This window comes from Procambarus clarkii, chromosome 13 (assembly GCF_040958095.1).
Source record: "Procambarus clarkii isolate CNS0578487 chromosome 13, FALCON_Pclarkii_2.0, whole genome shotgun sequence".
Taxonomy (NCBI): Eukaryota; Metazoa; Arthropoda; class Malacostraca; order Decapoda; family Cambaridae; genus Procambarus; species Procambarus clarkii.
In genome coordinates this window covers 14,353,315-14,373,092 of record NC_091162.1, presented here as the reverse complement: position 1 = coordinate 14,373,092, position 19,778 = coordinate 14,353,315, and the positions used below count along the sequence as shown (strand labels likewise).

Below are 19,778 nucleotides of genomic sequence, written 5' to 3'. Positions count from 1 at the left end.
CTTCAAATTCAAACAAATTCAAACTTCCAGGGGCATCAGGGTGAAAGAAACTCTGTCCATACTGTTTATGCCATCACTGGAGATTGAACCCGGACCTCAGCATTAAGAGTCCAGAGTGCTGGCCACTCGGTTATCAGGCCCCTCTGTGTATATTTGTAAGAGAATGTGTCCGAGGCTGAAGACCGAATGGTTGTGGTTAGCCTCGCACAGCTTTCATAGTGAAGTGTGATTGATTATATAGTGTTTGGGGTAGTTGGGGGTCAACCCAATGCCCATCTTGGGATTGGCTCCTATTGTGATAACCAATGATGCCTCTGAAATGTGGGTTAGAATGTCCATAGTGTTTTCTAACTTAATTTTTTGAGGTTATCACCCCAGTTTAGTGCCTTCTTTTGAGAATTACTTACTTTGCTGTTATCAATGTTGACAAAACATTGATTCAGTGTTACTTGAGCACATTTTCCCATGGGAGGGGGGAAGAGAGAGAAGTGGCCTAAACCCACCTGGATACCCCATTTAGTACAGTAGTAGGCATCCATCAGTCTCAAGAGACTATGGAGTTGTGCTCTGGTTGTCGGTCTGGAGTGTCCTCTCCAGGGCGCAAAGCCATGGTGGGTTAATACGGGGAAGAAGCTGTTACCCATGCAGCAGGTGCCCCTTCTCTACAGCAATAAAGTCTCCAATGAAAAGACAAACATCAATACGATTGGTTCCAGCACTGTCGCAGGAACTGTCAGATCGAGGTTGAAGGTAATTCATAACTATATAAATATACAGTATTTAACAGGATAATATGTTACCATAAATTGTTAATATCAGAGGTGTATGCTCAGTAGTGTAATCTTCAAAATCGAGATTTTATAATTAAAAATCTTCACTGTACAAATTTTCAAATTGAATCATGTCCAGAATCCAGACTCAAACAATCATCATTTAGTACAGCTGTCACTATCCACAAGCTAACCCTGGAGGCATCTCTGGTTGCAATGAATCCCGCATTGCAACGAATTGGGGTCGGTCCCGTACAGTTCGTTGAATCGAGGTTATACTGTACTGTATTTAAGTACAGTATCTGGAACACGGTACAAGTTTGAACTCCTAAACACTGAAGTTATTCACTACAAAGCATGGGATATTACATTATTCATCTGAAAATTTTTACTGTACAATACTTAAATTTCAGCAATCTTTGACAACACACAAAGTCTTTATAATGTTTTACACAATTTACACAATAGATTTGTTAGTACCCTAAGTTATATGAGAATGGTTAAACCAAATATAAAAGCAGGTCTTCATTAAATAAAAGGTTTTATTTGGTGAGGTTGCATAAATCAATACAGGGGATTAAACCAGGAGTTTATTTGGTAATCACAGTTTACAGACGGCAAGCAATATTGCTGCATTAGAAGCTTATGCTATAAATTGGGGAAAGTTGTAACAAAAAAAAAAAATTAACAAATGGAATGTGATGTTACATAGTTATTATTTTTAAGTAATGTACACATATCCCTTCTTATGAGTATGTTCAAATACTTTTTCAATTAGGACAATTATCAAAAGAAGGCACCAAGGTGGGATGACTATTTACCACCATCTGTGTTGCAGAATAGTGAAAAAGTCCAAAATATCATGAGGATGCCAATAAGAGAGCAGACACACAAGACAAGCGATGTCAAAGTTATCAGGTTACGAACAGTGGTCAGGGTCCAGCACAACAGTAACTATAGGGTGAGCAGGTTATAAGGAAAGAGCACATCTTCCTGAGGGGCCTGGTCACCCACCACATGAGTCAGAGGAAGAGAGAGAGCGAAGTTGCTCTGAAAGAATTTGATAAAGTTTGATTTGATCCCAGGATAGCCTGGGATCATGGGATACCACCTACCAGGGTAGCGAGGGAGGCCAAGCACGAGCATGTGCAGATTGGATACTTCTATCCTAGTGGTATTTCCCAGTTTAACATATTAGACCACTCATATAAGAGACTTGAGTAAGAGCAACTCGCCTACACCAGCGCAAAGACCCCCATTCCTATTCAGCAAGTCTATCACAGCAAGTGCTTTCATTGCACACTACTGCAATGGGCAGGAGAAGGAAGCCGTAGCTACCCTTGGTCAACTGAGAATGGTGTGTAAATGCTCCTTCACCACATTGAGGTAGCATCCGTGAGGGGTCAATTAGGGTAGCAGGCACTTAATATGTACTTTATTGCACACAACCTGTTTCAAAAAGAACAATCTCCTAAGGCTTCTGCCATGATAAGGTTATAGGTTGACCTACTACACTGATAAAACTGAAGTCTGGAATACTTAAAGAAATATAATAGAATGAATGTAAAAACATTTCAAGTATCACTTCTGTATTCACCCAGACTGTCAATTTGCTCTACCTTTCGTTAAAAAAAAAAAAAAAATCTGGAACTTTTCTTTGGCAGTCCCTTGAAGCTTTGAACTAATCTATACAGTATATATATATATAAATATAAGAATCAATAAATTATATAATTTATTTTCAAAACACTTAAAATCCTTTAAAAAAAAAAAAAAAAAAAAAAAAAAGAAGAGATAAAAATGAACAGTTTAATATCAGATAGAAATATGATAGTGCGAGGCGTCACTGCTGTGTTAGCTGCGCTTCAAACCTTTATCACAGTCTGCATCTTAACTGAATTTTACATCAGCTAGAAATAATTACATTTTTGTTCTTACTTTTAAATATTCAAGCATTAATTATTAGTTTACATTATACAGTACAATATTTTGTGTTTGGCAACTTTAAAATATAAATGTTTCAAACAAAAAATGATTTAAAAATGCATTATCAAATACAAAAACTTCATATAACCAACAGTGAAAGTTAATAAATCATTGTAAATATTGTGCAAGGAATGTGTTGAATTAGTATCATACTTATTCATGGTTAGTAGTATAGCCATCAGAGGATTGGCATGACAAAATCATGTCCAACATGACAACTCTTGCATATATTGCAGATAAAACAATGCACATTCAAACAGCTGACACACAGTTTCACAATTATAATTATAAAGAGATCATAAACTTCAAAATAAACAAAGTAGAGACCATACACACCTCTCCTCTATGTTATACACTACTACATCAACTCCATACGTCTTATTGGATAGACTCGGGCATTTACACACTTCTCAACATCAATTTAAAATTCAGTCACAGCATAAAATAACAATTATTGTTGGCACCTAATGGCTTGGTGTTTAGCAGAGAAATCACATTTTCTCTAAACACAGTAACAATGATAACAACCCTTATCCACGACAAATGTTTTACAGTATATAAAGCATATAGATTCCTCAATACATGACTGCCTTTATCAATGCACTGCTATATTTGTTTTAACAAAATTTATCATACTGGCAGTGTTGAAAAAGTGATAAATATAACAAATGCTTGGAACATAGAGGGTGACAAAAGCACGAGCTGGAAACACACATTCTGATGATGCACTGGTGCATCATTCATTCCAAAATATCCTATATTGCTTCATTTACAATTATTTCTGCATTATAAAGATGCAGAATGGGTCCGATAATACAGCTGGCTTCACTCTCGACTTTCAATCAGGAAGCCAAGGTTCAATTCCTAGGCGGGACGGAAATGATTGAGTATATTTCCTTTCACCTAATGCATCTGATCATCTAACAGTAAATAGATACCTAGGAGTTGGATAACTGTTGTGAGGTTGTATCCTGGGAAAGGTCAGTATAGTAGTTTGACCGGGGGTGGGGTGGGGGTAAGTCACCTTGATGCAATCCTAAAGAATATATGCACATACTCAGGCTTCCTGTCCCCCAACAAAAACAAATTATTATTCAATTATTAAATGCCATGCCTCATAACTGAGCATACCTTATGAGACCACTGCTCCACCACACTGCACAGAGCCACATCAAAATCTATGGAACTGTGTACAAATTACACTTCATTTTAAATTAAACATTTATCAAAACATTAAGTCATTTTTTTCTACAGCAATATAGACAAATCGTTTATGCATATTTACTGCACAAATAAACAAAAAAAACTATTTGTGACCATGAGTAGCTGTGTAATTTAGAGATGAAGATAATGTTTAGTAAACTCGGCGGCTCATTGCACACTCACAGACATTGGTTATCCATTCCTGTATATCTTACTGAATATCATTCATTTCCAAACTTTTTGATACTAAAATCAATGCGTTAAGCCTGTACAGTAAATACCGTTTAAACCAAAAATGAGTAATATATTTATGTATAGCACCCACCTTCAGTCAATGACAACGCATGCAATTTACACTTTATGTTAATTTTTTGTTCATAGAAAAAACTAAACTAAAAAAAAACAAAATTATATTTTGTTTTTCTATAATGCAAAACATTTTCCTACAATACAGATCAATCATTTGTGCATATAGATATATAAAAAAGAAATGATTTATGACTATAAATAACTCCACAATGTAGTAATGTTTTTAAACTTTTTATAAACTGTGGTACTTTGGATGCCCACCATTATTTATCCAATTTGCAGACGAGGAGTCACAATAACGTGGCTGAAATAAGTTGACCAAACCACACACTAGGAAGTGAAGGGACGACAATGTTTCGGTCTGTCCTGGACCATTCTCAAGTCGATTGTATATCAAGTTACAATTGAATCAAGAATGGTCCAAGACGGACCGAAATGTCGTCGTCCCTTCACTTTCTAGTGTGTGGTTTGGTCAACTTTATCTAATTTATTTTATAAGTACAGTACTCTATATTGTACAGTACAGTGTACTATATAATATTCATTTACAAATATTTTGATACCAACTTTGATGTTCTATCCTTATACTGAAAATAAATTTACAATGCAGACAAAATTAGTATAAATATTTTGCAAATCAGAGTGGGCAAAGGGGAGGTGGTACATTTTCAACAAGAAATTATGCAACACCCCAAAACAACACAAAAGTGTTAATAAATAATATGAGAAATGATTATGGAAATGCAACAAAATGCACAAGATGTGAGTAAAATTAATAGACTTAACAGAAAGATCATTAGCGTGAACTATTTAGGCCATGAAACTCTTAACTGAGGTGTGAAGACCATGCAAGTCATATAAAATTGCAAGACAACCAGAGAGCAACAGCAGAAATTGTTCAAGGTGTCATGGTTATTATTGCTACCACAAAAGGTACAACCTGATAAGTTAAAAAGGTGATCATAACTGAAAAATACACAACATACGATCACACCGTGCGCCCACATCACGAAAACCACCAAAGAAATGTGTTACCATTGATTATAAAACAACAAGTCATGGCAATTCATTAATAATGTAACAATTTATTATTTGGCATTTTGGCACAAATCCTAAATTAATTTCAATGCCGTTTTAGTATGCCAAGCGTCAATGTGGGAAATAAAATGCTTAACTTTATTATAATTATTGGTGAAATTAAAATTAATACATTTTATCAAAATTAAAATAGTTAATGAACATTGAGCATAAAATTAATTAATTAATATAACTGCAGATCACATGAATGTTGAGTCAGCGGACGCTCCTTGCAGGTGGTGATGGGAGGAGCGTGACTGGAAAAGTTCTCGTAACAGAGCTGCTTTTTCACGCTCCAAAACAGTGATGCGCTCGCTTTTACTGCTTACTTCCTGAGGACATAGAACATTTAATTCATAAACAAACATATACTAAAGGAAACCAGTGCAGAAAAAATAAAGATTTAAGAAAATTTATGAAAACATTTCTGAGCACAATTACAGTACTGTACTGTGCTTGGTTTGCATGCTGAGGGATGTTTTCAAAAACATCCTACAATCCTACCTAGAATGACCAAACACAGATATTTCATATCGAATTAAAAGCTTTTCCAAGCAATATCCTGGCACGATAAATGACTGCCAGTAGAAGGCTCATATTAATTGCTTCTTTGCCTGCATAGCTACCAGCACTACCCAGCGCCATACAGCAGCACCATGCACACCTGTTTCAAGATTTACACCAGCAGCAGTTTTGAAAAACAAAAATACATGGATCCTGGACCCCATGTCGTGACCAGGATCATAAGCAACTGGTTGTCCTCAAGGTACAACCAACTTGCAGTTTGGAAAAGTACAAGAATGTTTAATAAAGAGCTAGCACACAAAGCCTGTATAACCTGTAAAATAATGCACAGTACAGTATATATTGTACATACATAGCATGGAGACTGCTCCATGAGAACGAGATCGAGGGATGGAATTATCAGGGAAAAATGCCAAGCCATCATGACTATATAGCATTTGAAAGGAGTCAGGATAAGTATTTGGGATGGGATGGGGAAAAGGAATGGTGCCCAACCACTTGGACAGTCGGGGATTAAGTGCCAACCTGCATGAAGCGAGACCGTCCCTCTGCCGTCCAGCCCAAGTGATTGGGCAAGATTGAGACCGAGTCTGAAAAAATTCAAATTCTATTTAAACTATTTAAAACATACAACTGATTAATTTCCAGAGATGCTATCAGTACTACAGTCTAGGCAGAGACCTCTATACTGCAAACTGACCTCAGTAAGAAGGTGGTTCTGGTCTTTGAGTCGCCCTACGACCCGATCTTGGTCATCAGATTCAGTGCCTTGACCTCTGCCACCAGTATTCCTGTGGTTGCTGCCAGCAGAGGCAGAGGGCATATTGGAGCATATGGCTAGATTCATGTGTGAAGGAAGGCCATGCTCAGTTGCTTCCATGAGAGCTTGCAAATGGGCATTAACTTCATGAATACGAGCAAGCTGGAAATGCAGTTTCTCTTGCTGTGCCTCCAAGCTAGGCTCCTGAAACAGTTCATCAGTTTTCATCAGCATCAACAGAAATACTACGAGAAGGCCTGTTTATCTTTAAGTAACAATATGTTGATAGGTAAATCTGAAGATCACGTAAGAGGTATACAAAATCTGTTTTGTTAATAATGTTTAATGAACAGTATATATGTATGATGAGAAATGTCAAGGTTAAAATACTAGAAAAAGTTGGATTTCAGCAACTAATAAAATATATTATGAATGTTGATGATGCAGTCCTAGTTAAGAATTATAGAGATATGTTCATTGGTGACAAGTGTCCAAGACATGGGAGACTCTTAAAAGTAAATCCAGACAAAATTAAAGCTACAGTTGTAGAGTATGGTATAAAGAGAGAAATTATTATATTAAAGGGGTCATTTAGCATAAACACCTGGGGAATCTGTAACCCACAACAGAGGAGTTTGTGGACATTAAGCCAGGGAAGGAAAGTGGCTCACCCAGTGAAGGTAATGGCTGGGAGGAGTGCTGCCTGTCCTCGTCACACTTGTTGCACAATAACGAAGAGTAAGTTAGAGCAGAGGAAAGGATAATCCAAGGTGCATTCCTGCTGTTTGGAGGGTAAATAGAATAAAGAGTAAAGAATGTCACGGACATAGTAAGAGTGCAAAGTTGTTAGTTGTAAAACAGAGAAGTTTGTACTGAAGAGGTATGAGGAGAAAGAAAGGCCAATAAGATGGACAGACATGATGAGTTAGTGAAGCAAGCACCACAAGAAGTGGTGCAGGAATAAATCTAGGTGGAATTAGTTCCACGTTTGTGGATGTTTTGCTATAGTGTGGTGTTGCTCTCATCCAGTAAAATAAGATACACGCTAATAAAAATTAAAATGATGTTTATACTCCACTGTACTTATAGTAGTACTGTATATACAGTATATACAGTGTATACAGTGTGTGTATGTGTATATATATATATACACACACACACAGGGTGTTTTATATATTAATTAACACTTTCGCGCTATCTGGACGCGCCGGCGCGTTCGGTTTCGTCTAACGTAAACGCATAGTGGACATAAAGTTATGTCAACTTTTAAAATATTTGTATAAAATTCAATTTTTATCCGATTTACTTTGGGTTTGTTTCAAACTGCGCGCTATGAGGCTCTCTTTCTCACCACTAGGCTGCATGGTACAATAAGTTCATGAAAGGTGTGGATAACTTCGATCAAATGGTATTTTGTCCCAAACTGGTTGCAGGTGGGTGACTTTAGCCGTTTATACTGGTAATTCTTCCCCCATATCATGTATTATATGCATATGTCTGTTTAGGGAATTTTATTCCGATCAATATACAACCAAAAATAACTGTGTGCAACAAGTATAATCTTGACAAACATAACAAAAGTAAAAATATTTCGTGTGTGTTTGACGCTCACTGATATGTTCCAGCGATGTTTTATATTTGTCGCTATTCTAACTTACGCTTTGTTGATATTTTTTACCTATGGGCACATAGAACATTCTATTGCGAACACATTGACATAAAAATGAATGACGTACATAGAAAATTAATGTCATGAGAGTGAAATAAGTATAAACTTTCAAAGCGCCGTGCGTCGTCCCGTCACCGATACCGGGTAACAATTTCACCACTTCCCACACTCTTGCGGGCGGGCTGCATCATTATTCTACGCTTATATTCATATCACCGTGTTGGGAATTTCATTGCGAGTCCATTGATACCAAAATTAACGCTGTAGAACAAGTGTGGAGGTGATTACAATCCCAAGAGTAAAAACATTTTGTTGCTGATGGGCGCTCACGGCGAGTCATCTACGTAGTTATTTATTTGGTGCTAGTATCCCTATATGTTTCGTGACTTATTTTACTAATGTTCTTCTAGAGAATTTTATTGCGAACACGTTGGTACCAAAATGAAATACGTAGCATGAGAACTAAGGTCAGAAGAGTAAAAAGAGTATACACATTTTTGTTTTTACGCTTAAGCGATAAAAACGCAGCGCGCACATTCGGTTGGCTGAGTGACCTTTGCGGAGAGCGCGAAAGTGTTAAAAGCCTCTGATTATTTACAAACCTTCAATGTACAGTTGAGCCTTGACAGAAAACATTAGTGTCTAGGATTTGACCTGGTTTGTACTACCATAGATGACACCATATATTAAATTTTGTTTAACCTTTTAGCAGCAATATTTAACTACAACTGAACAAATAAAAATGGTCTTTAAATGTAGTATTCATTATATTTACATATTAAATGTCATATGTTTCCTTCAGGTACTTGGAAAATAATTTCCACATACAGTATGTTACTGTACTGGTGCCTTCTTTCAGATATTTTGCAACAAACTGTTTAATGCTAATGTGTAAAATATCACTTGACTAAAGATAGCCGAGGTACTGTACAACATGAAAGTAAATGGCTGATATTACAGAGAAGCAATACTTGAAAACCTTAACTAACATGCTTGGGAGGACCCTGTGGCAAGTAGTGGATTCTCTCAGAAATGGCCTGCAACTGCTGCCTGTACCAACTGCGCGCTCTCTCCACAACCTCGTAGCCCTGGATCAGCATGTCTCGTTCAGCCTCCAGTTGTTTTAAGCGTCTCAGCTATTGATAACAAAATTATTACCTACTAACCACTTTTTTACTTTATTGATTTTACTATGTACTTATATTTTAGAAAGTATTTAAGATAAACTATGGGATTACAGCAATGATAACAGAATAAAACAAAGTCTAGATTTTTCATTTTCCATCATACCATACTACAGTCAACTCCATTCTGAAGTGTATGTCTTCGAGGCTCTCGTCTCCTGCTGGACTTTTTGTGCGTGGGAGCTGCACTTGGTGCTGCTGTCATCATCGCTGTGGCAGTGGCAGTGGAAGCTTCAGACTGTGTCCCCACAGTTGCTCTCGTGCCGTCCCCTCCATCTCCTACTCCTCTACCGAGAGGTTCCATTACCAGTGATTGTCTGAACATGTAAATAAATAAATAAATATACAAAGTAATATAAAGTATCAGATCAGCTTATAAAATATACAAAAGTTGTAAATCCTGCCTTATCAGTGAAGCCTTTACAAAAACTAATAGTATTCTCAAAAATATTCTAAAATATTTCTATTCTAGTATACTAAAAAAAAAATAGTATTCTCAGAGATTTGGCTAGTAAATTGTAAATTATCTTGTAGCACAAAATAAGATGTGAAATGATAAACAAAATTGAGTAAAATAAACAGAAACAGGAAGAGAAAATGCAGAAAGCAAAAAAATATTAGCGTCTCAATGAAATGTACTGTGCGGTATTGTTCTATCCAAATCACCTACATAAATCTTCTATAGTATTCTAAAGTTATCTAGAGAACCCTCTTTAGTATTCTAAAGTTAGCTTGAAAAACTTTCTATCCTTTTATCCAAGTTAAATCAGTATGACAAACAGCAGTATGGTTTGCCATTTATGGAGCAGGAAGCCTGTTTGGCTATATCAAGGTTCCCCTAACCAATGACCGGCCATCCCCCTGGATTCAACCCTCAACAGTTGACTAACTCCTGGGTACCTACTTACTGCAAAGTGAACAGCAACATCAGCAGTAAGAAAACATGCCCAAACATTTCATCCTGCCCAGGCATCACACTGAGGACTAATCAGTTGAATGCTAACTGCACTAACCAATAGTACAGTGCAAATACAGAGCTGTACAAATAAAAAACACAAACCTTGGCTCTCTAAATTCTTTTCTCAGCACTGGCACATTCTTATTATTATTATTATTACATGTATTATTATTATCTCCACTATCTCCTCTGCTTCTTTCTTTGTGCCAAGTCTGCAGGGCAGACCGAATCCCAGCTCGTCCAAGTGGGACTGAATTTCCTTTATCATCAGAGTCCAATAGTCGCTCAAGACTAGAGCCACGCTCACGCCGAAATTCTGGATGTTCACTACGTTCCCTACAAATACAAAAAAAATGTGTTGAAAAAAATGTATACTGTATAATCTTAATTCAAGTACAGTACGGTATCTAAATAAACTATCCCCAAAAATAGATAACCGACGATCATTTGAATAAGTAAGAATAATGACAATTCCTTGGGTACGTACTGCAAGCATGATGGTCCCAGTACAGTAATCTTGAAATTTAGTGCTGGAACCAGCTTATCAATGCAAACAGTAAACAATTAAACTTTGAGCAAATACTGTACATGTATACCTCATTTAATGCCCAGGATGCATTAGCAGAAACTGGAGCACTAGCCGATTCTACACTATAATGGGTCATTATAGATCGATGCCATGTGGAGACATTCCCAAATTCATAATTTATTATCTGGACCAACATAAAGGTTTACTGTGTTACTGGAATAATAACAGATGATAAACATGATTTTATAAATACTGTACATAATATAGGCACTCTTACTCACTGCATAAAAATTAATGCCTTTTATGGTTTTAAAACACAATCATTTATAAACAAGACTGGCATGGTATAAACAAGATTGGTGTGGTATAAATTTGTCACTGTCAAACTCGCCATTGCAGCTCCTCCTATATGACATTCATAGGAAGAGAAGGGGTGAGTGGTGTGTCTAATTTCCTATGTGATTACTGAAAGAGAGCTACACTCACGGTGTCCTATCTTCCCAGTATTCTGTCATACAATCCTTTAAAACCACTGACAGTTTTGGCATCCACTGTCTTCTCACTTGACTTGTTCCAATGCTCAACCACTGTTTGCAAAAAAAAAAAAAAAAAAAAAAAAAAAAAAAAAAAAAAAAAAAAAAAAAAAAAAAAAAAAAGAGAACTTTCTTGCATTTTTTGGCACCTTTGTTTCCTTAGGTTGAGCTTATGACTTCTTGTTCTTGAGGTTGTAAGTTTAAAAATTCCTTTGTGTTTGTTGATCTATGTTACTATTTTGAATATAATAATCATATCACCACCTTTCCTATCATCCAATCTTGGGATTTTTAATGCCTTCGCCCTCTCTTGATAGTTCCTGTCTAAAGCTCTAAAAGCTATTTAGTAGCATGTATTTGCACCCTTTACCTATTTGTTTGTGTGCTTCTCAAGATATGAGCACCGTATGACTGCTGAATATTCCAATTTTCATCTTACAAATTGTATGAACAGTTTCTTGAATATTTCTCCATCTATATACTGTACTTAAATGTGGTTCCAAAATTGACTAGTATAATGTAAGCTCCTCTCACAATGCTCTTAATGTGGTCTTCTGGTGAGGGATTACTATCCAGAACCAATTGTAGGTCTCTTTCATTATCAAAGGCTTTTAATTAACACTTTTAATTAACACTAACCGGACTCACCGAGGAGTCCTGTTTCGCCTAACGCTACCGCATAGTGGACATAAACTTATGTCCTCTTTTAAAATATTTGTATAAAATTCAATTTTTATCCGATTTACTTTGGGTTTGTTTCAAACTGCGCGCCATGAGGCTCTCTTTCTCACCACTAGGCTGCATTGTACAATAAGTTCATGAAAGGTTCACAAACATAACAAAAGTAAAAACATTTTGTGTGTGTTTGACTCTCACTGATATGTTCCAGCGTTGTTTTATATTTGGCGCTATTCTATCTTACGCTTTGTTGATCTTTTTTACCTACGGGCTCATAGAACATTCTATTGCGAACACATTGACACAAAAATGAATGACGTACATAGAATAATAATGTCATGAGAATGAAATAAGTATAAACTTTCAAAGCGCCGTGCGTCGTCCCGTCACCGACACCGGGTAACAATTTCACCACTTCCCACACTCTTGCGGGCGGGCTGCAATCATTATTCTACGCTTATATTCATATCACCATGTTGGGAATTTCATTGCGAGTCCATGGATACCAAAATTAACGCTGTAGGACAAGTGTGGAGGTGATAACAATCCCAAGAGTAAAAAAATTTTTTTGTTGTTGGGCGCTCACGGCGAGTCATCTTCGTAGTTATTTATTTGGTGCTGGTATCCCTATATGTTTCGTGACTTTTTTTACTCATGTTCTTCTAGAGAATTTTATTGCGAACACGTTGGTACCAAAATGAAATACGTAACTCGAGAACTAAGGTCATGAGAGTAAAAAGAGTATACACATTTTTGTTTTTACGCTTACACGGCAAAACGCTGTGAGCACTTACGGTTGTTTCCCTGACCTTCGCGGAGAACGCGAAAGTGTTAATATTTTGCACATAATTTATAGGTTAAATATGGTCCGTTTTAACTGGTTCTGCATTCTATTATGTGTATTTGTTTACATTGACTTCCATCTACCATGTGTGGCTGCACTCAATTTGTCTAGGTCATTTTGGAGGACAACATAACCATCCAAGTCCCTGACTCTTCCTAGCAATTTTGCATCATCTCTAAACACATGTAATAATAAATTATTATTTTATTTATGTATACATAGGTAAGACTGTGCAGTAGTGTTTCAGCATCCAACAGTTTGTTAGTGCCGACTGCTAACCAAAAAGCCTGATCAGAGACTGAGCCACTGGGACATTGATCCATGAAACTCCTTCAAAAGAGGTGTGAACAAGTTGCTGTATATGTCTGCTGTTTATGTATTCTGGTGTCTGTTCCCACCATTTACTCTACTCTCCCCCCCTCCCCCACTCTATATTTTGCTAAAAAAAGGCTCTATAATTGAATCGTTATTGTGCAGGGCAGTGTTAAATGAGGTATGCATGTACGGTATCAATATTTTAACAAATTGGGTGGTTACCTATCTCTGCGGGTCCATTCACTTCCATCATTGTCCCACTTTCTTTCAGAACGATCTCGTTCCAATGAATGGGTAGCTCGAATATCACCGGGCATTCTACCATGCTCACCCATGCCACGAGTCTCCAAGTGTCGATCTAAGCTATGGGTTCCTCGCTCCCGCTCCATTACTCGAGGCGGCTTTGGAGGACCCGCCATGTTTCCCATCGACTTAGAATGGGACATGACTCCTCCAGCTACCATCTTAACATCAGATTTGTTTGAATGCACACGTGGATCTGGATCATAGCCGTGATGTGTGTTTGGTTCATGATGGTTGACTGGCTCGTCTAAATGAGGCATAGACATTGCTCTCTCTGCACGAACATGCTGAGAGATCACACCTGATCGCATGGCAGAATTTGTGCATGGCTGCTTTGGATGCTGCTCCTAAAATTAGAAAAAATTTACTATTTAAATTTTTAGAGAATTAATAGAGAACACAAAATATACTGGGTCTGACAAAAATAGAAGAACAACTATAATGGTATAGTAAATAATCCCATATTAAATATGTAATTATCATACAGTACTTGTATGTGTAGATTATGGACAAACAATTTATTTACTTCGGTAATAAAATATCCACTTGCATAAGACCAATTATTTAAATTTAAGATCTTGTATTAATGAAAAAAACAATTAGGGTATACCCAGTACTCGGCCAGGTCTCCTTTTTGTTACACCCCCACCAGGAAGCAGCCCGTAGCAGCTGTCCAACTCCCAGGCATCCATCGTAATCCATACGCCAACAAGAGCCATCAATAACGGTAAGTAATAACTTGTACATACTTTAGTACTGAAGATTTGGGTGAATTAGGTATAAAATTTACTTTGAAGTTAATTTTTGGGGAAGTGTGGAACACATTAATATAATTTACAGTACAGTACATTATTTCTTATGGGAAAATTCACTTTAGTTTGCAAATTTTCGGCTTGCAAACCGTCTCTGGCAATGGATTAAATTCGTAAGCAGAGGTACCACTGTATACTGTATTATGGAAAACAAGATATTAACAGTACTTTACGTTCTAAAATATACTTGAAAAAGTTATATAATTTATATAACAAAATATTTACTTTTTTAATGGTACATTACACAATTCAATTCAAATTGAACTGTTTAATATAATACAATGCAGCATAGACAATCATTACAGCAGGTGCTGCCAAAGCCAGCATGAAAAATCATCTGCCACCACTTCAGCTGATATACATATGAAAACAATATCCATTTACATATACTTAAGTATTCTAACCTGGTCCAGAAGAGGAGCAGAAGGTGGTCGAATATGTGGAGGAGGAGGTGGAGGTCCCATAGACGTTACTGGTGGTAGTTTTGGTGGTGGAATCACATTATTAGATGAGCCGGCTGGTCGGTCTTCCATCTTGTTGCGTAATAAACTGATCTGATTACAAAATATCTATAGTGAATACAATGATCAATGCATTATTGGGAAGTGAGTAATTATCAAAAGAAGACGCCAACACATTATTGGTAGACAATAATATATAATGTTAAAGAATTTTTAATTATTTCTAGTCATTGCCTACCATCTAATTTACATATCATAATGCTTGTAACATTCAGAGTACTGTGGTGTGGATGGAAAACTTTGCCAGATAGCTTGGTGACCGAAATTATCCATGCTTGTATTTTAGATCTAAACATCAGTAAATGCATTTCATGTGTCACTCTGCATGCTGCTTTGTCTGCTACTAACTACAGGTACTGTACGTGTGTTTAGACAGTAGCTGATCAAGAGGTACTCTATCCCCCAAATCATCCTATCTTGGGGCAAAATGGTTACAATGATGAATATAGGGGCTGTAATGAGTACAGGTTATATAATGAGTATAGAGAGTAAAGTGAATTTAGACTGATGTCATAATCAGGGGCTGCTGTGTTTTCCTGTCAGTGATTACCAGTAAGATCTACATTTTATTATCCTGTCTCCTAGCCTTTTATGCCTGGTGTGCTTACTGCATATCTCGACATTCAATCATATTTTTTCTGGCTGGAAGAGGCTTTGATATCTTCTTTAAGTGCATTCCCCTAGTCAACCTTCCGTAGAGTGCATGACAATTTCCTTGCATCTCTGATTTAATTGCATATCCAATATCTAGTGATATCCTCTTTGACATACTGTACTTTGAATTAGTATACTTCTTATTAGTTTAAATAGACTTCTTGTTCATCTTGTTTATTCCCATGCGTGTCTTCTATGTAAATATCAAATCCCCTCTATTTTTTCACTCCTCTTTGGTGTGAGCTCGAGTTCTATTAACCTGACTTCATAGTTGAACTCTCATTTCTGGTACTGATCTGCACTTTCTCAAGTTTCCTTTTGTTCTTCAGGTGTGGATTACATGCCCGTGCTGCATAATACACCAATGACCCAACACAAGGAGTGCCGGACCAACCGAATTGTGGTGGGTATGTGGGCCTGCTGGTCGCTCCAAGAACAGCCTAGTGGACCAAACTCTCACAAGTCAAGCTTGGCCTCGGGCCGGGCTTGGGGAGTAGAAGAACTCCCAGAACCCCATCAACCAGGTATATGAATTGAAAAGCCTCCTTCCTTAGATTTTTAAATGCTGACTTGCCACTTGCAAGTTTCTATCTTGCCACATGCCAATGATGTTATCCTGTCCATATCAGCTTCTAGTGTTAGTGTTGGCATTACAGAACAGTATATCCAGTCCCAGGTATTAACTTTGAAGGAATTAGCCCTTCTTATACTTTAGAATGTAGTGGATTGTACATGTTAAAATTCCATAAAAATCTCACCTGCAGGCCAGCACAAAAACGTTCAAAGGAGAGGTAACCATCAGGAGGAGTCACTTTACGAAGACTGGCCAGCACTCCCCGAGGCATTCCTTGGGCTCCATCATCTTGCCATCGGCGCTCAATTTCTGTATTAAAGACTTAACTTTACTGAATTATATCTTATAATAATATCGACAAGAGCCAATGCCGTGTTTAAATTAAAAAGTATAAGTTTATATTTTTTAAATTATATTAAATATTTATGAACTAAATTAGTTTGTGCAACAGGTGAGAAAACTAGAACAATCAGTAACGGTAGCCCAAATAGTTTAGTTTTGAAATTACCTGATAAATAGAACACTTAAGCTTAATGTAAGACACAAACATTCTTGGATTTCCCCCTTTTGAGACAAAATAATTATGCATTATGTAAATAAAAATAATTTCCATGACTTTACACTACAAGAAGCTAGGAAACTTTCTCTCGTGATGTTAACCGAGATAAATCTCTCACCTGAAAACTTAACATAACCAGTGCGTTGGTCATCCATTATGTCAAATAATGTTCTCATAGCATTCACGAATGGCTTGGGCAAGCCATCCAGCGCTGTCAAGCCCGCATTGGTCTGTGTTGCCGTCATGCTGCAGGTACTGTAGGAAATTTAATTGAATTATGTAATAATTGGAGCAATGCATACTGTGCATTCAAGTGACAAATTATTAATAAATATATGGAATTAATACACAATTATTTTGAAAATAGTAGGTAAACTTTAATTATAATTTAGCTCAACCGGCAGCTCCTATCCACTGGCAGCTCCCATCTACATCCACTGGCAGCTCCCATCTACATCCACTGGCAGCTCCCATCTACATCCACTGGCAGCTCCCATCTACATCCACTGGCAGCTCCCATCTACATCCACTGGCAGCTCCCATCTACATCCACTGGTAGCTCCCATCTACATCCACTGGCAGCTCCCATCTACATCCACTGGCAGCTCCCATCTACATCTACTGGCAGTTCCCATCTACATCTACTGGCAGTTCCCATCTACATCTACTGGTAGTTCCCATCTACTGGCAGCTCCCATCTACATCTACTGGCAGCTCCCATCTACATCTACTGGCAGCTCCCATCTACATCTACTGGCAGCTCCCATCTACATCTACTGGCAGTTCCCATCTACATCTACTGGTAGTTCCCATCTACATCTACTGGTAGTTCCCATCTACATCCACTGGCAGCTCCCATCTACATCTACTGGCAGTTCCCATCTACATCTACTGGTAGTTCCCATCTACATCTACTGGCAGTTCCCATCTACATCTACTGGTAGTTCCCATCTACATCTACTGGCAGTTCCCATCTACATCTACTGGCAGTTCCCATCTACATCTACTGGCAGCTCCCATCTACATCTACTGGCAGTTCCCATCTACATCCACTGGCAGCTCCCATCTACATCCACTGGCATCCATCTACATCCATATTCTCCAAGTCTTTATTGGTTAACAAAAATAACAACTACAGTCATTGCATAAAATAATTTTGTTGAGACTCTTATATATAGAATATTAAACACACATCTGTAGCTGGTATACACCTGGCCAGCAATCATTACAGAATTAACAGCTTTGTTCCACTATTTAAACCACTACAGTTTTGTACATAAACTCTCAAAAGGTTTTAGATAAAGAGCACAATTAGTACTGTACTGTACATTTACCTCCACACTGTAATTGGCAACACGAACATACACGTCCCTTTAACTCTTCACTCAGATAATACAAACACCTTAATACTAATTGTTACAACCAGCTACGAAATATCCACGTCCAATATAAATCATGACAAAACTAAAGAACTTAAAAATCTCCATACTAAGTTTGGACAAGACAGTACTAGAGTATATTAAGGTCAAAAGAAAGCTAGTGAGAGTGGAGTGTCCTCAGGCGAACACTACCTCTCAAAGCTCCTAGTGTAACCCACCCACATCTCCCTCCAGTATCTCAGCCTCTCGTCTCACCAAGACTCCTACATCTTAAAGAGGTGTCTGGTCCAGCTCCCACCCACCCACAAGGCTGCTTCTCACTGACCTGTGAGGGGTGTACAAGCCGGGGAGAAAGAGGTTGGGCCGAGGGTTCACATGTTGTGCACCTGCTGCTGCTCTCTAGCCCAGGTGTAAACACAAGTTGAAATGCGGGTCAGCCAATGGGCAGGCTGGGTGCTGGTGACGTCACTCACTGTGAGCACCCAATGATCACGCACTACGTCACTACCGCCGCCATGTTGCATTTTTAAGGCCGCGTTGCAGGTTGAGTACAGCGGTCGGGGGCATGAATGGGACCTGTGGGGGCATATCATTCCCAGACCTTTCTCTGCAACTTTTATTACCCAAGTAATTGTTATTTTTAGACCTTAGCTACATTCTCAATATTGTTTTTGTATATGGCTTGTCTAAATAGATCTTGCTATACAATAAAAATACACCTTTGCATGTATTGTGCTCAAATAAAGTATGACCAAACTCTTCGCCCAACTCTGGTGCGTGCGAATATTAAGCGCTCAGGAAACCGTCAGCGATCAGTTACATGACCTTGGATACAATAGCTGACAAAGGGTAATTGTTGGTATGAATACGCACCACTCTTCCTAAGTCGAGTTGTTGGCCACGTCTGGAGACAAAGAGACTCCTAGTTAACGAGGTCCTGTGGAGGAGGAAGCCAAGGTGTCTGACCGTCTGGCTTCATCCTGGGGGGCCACTGCTACCCCCCCCCCTCCTCTCTCTCTCTCTCTCTGTCTCTCTCTCTCTCTCTCTCTCTCTCTCTCTCTCTCTCTCTCTCTCTCTCTCTCTCTCTCTCTCTCTCTCTCTCTCTCTCTCTCTCTCTCTCTCTCAATCTCTCTCTCTGTCTGTCTGTCTCTGTCTCTGTCTCTCTCTCTCTCTCTCTCTCTCTCTCTCTCTCTCTCTCTCTCTCTCTCTCTCTCTCTCTCTCTCTCTCTCTCTCTCTCTCTCTCTCTCTCTCTCTCTCTCTCTTATTTTGAAACTAAGAAATGTTCACTAGAAATTCTAGAAGTTCACTTACTATGTTCACTACAAATGGTGCCGGTATTTTTACATGCTCCTGCAGGTTATCTACTCTTATGCTACATCAGCTTATTTATAAAGCCTGATCTAAAAAGTTATTTATTTCATGAGCTTATAATTATTAGCTTTCATTCATTAAACTAGATTTAATGCTAATTTACAAATACGTTAGATACAGGATGAAGCCGGAGCCAGCGGTGTAACAGAGGCAATACACGGTCAGCTGATTAATTAATTTCACATGTGTCTACTTTTAATTGAGTGAACATGTCCCTAACGGTACTCAGCTAAGGAATGATCAATGATCGCTGAAGGTGTGCTG

At 38.0% G+C, this 19,778-nt stretch overlaps 1 protein-coding gene across 3 annotated transcripts; it reads right to left on the bottom strand.

Annotated features, from left to right (window-relative positions):
* Nucleotides 1–1,347: 1,347 nt before the first annotated feature.
* LOC123757141 (suppressor APC domain-containing protein 2) lies at nucleotides 1,348–18,606 on the bottom strand. 3 transcript variants are annotated; one of them, XM_045740579.2, is made up of 10 exons: nucleotides 18,468–18,606; nucleotides 16,882–17,018; nucleotides 16,389–16,513; nucleotides 14,860–15,009; nucleotides 13,563–13,990; nucleotides 10,544–10,777; nucleotides 9,590–9,800; nucleotides 9,289–9,435; nucleotides 6,571–6,834; nucleotides 1,348–5,677 (listed from the first exon to the last, which is right to left on the bottom strand). In XM_045740579.2, the coding sequence occupies exons 2-10, from the start codon at nucleotides 17,006–17,008 to the stop codon at nucleotides 5,546–5,548; spliced, it is 1,818 nt and encodes a 605-aa protein (XP_045596535.1). In that variant the 5' UTR covers nucleotides 17,009–17,018; nucleotides 18,468–18,606; the 3' UTR covers nucleotides 1,348–5,545. The 3 variants fall into 3 exon arrangements, with proteins under 3 accessions (XP_045596535.1, XP_045596534.1, XP_045596536.1); XM_045740578.2 differs by having other exon boundaries at nucleotides 18,361–18,509; XM_045740580.2 differs by having other exon boundaries at nucleotides 18,398–18,500.
* Nucleotides 18,607–19,778: the final 1,172 nt, after the last annotated feature.

What these genes read in the sequence shown, in the direction of transcription:
- LOC123757141 (XM_045740579.2), bottom strand. Translation starts at nt 17,008, where the DNA reads ATGACGGCAACACAGACCAATGCGGGCTTGACAGCGCTGGATGGCTTG. An exon ending in GAATGGACCCGCAGAGATAG is followed by an intron (nt 10,778 to 13,562) that starts GTAACCACCCAA and finishes TTGTATTTGTAG; the next exon opens with GGAACGTAGTGAACATCCAG. An exon ending in ATGGAGTTGACTGTAGTATG is followed by an intron (nt 9,436 to 9,589) that starts GTATGATGGAAA and finishes TGTTATCAATAG; the next exon opens with CTGAGACGCTTAAAACAACT.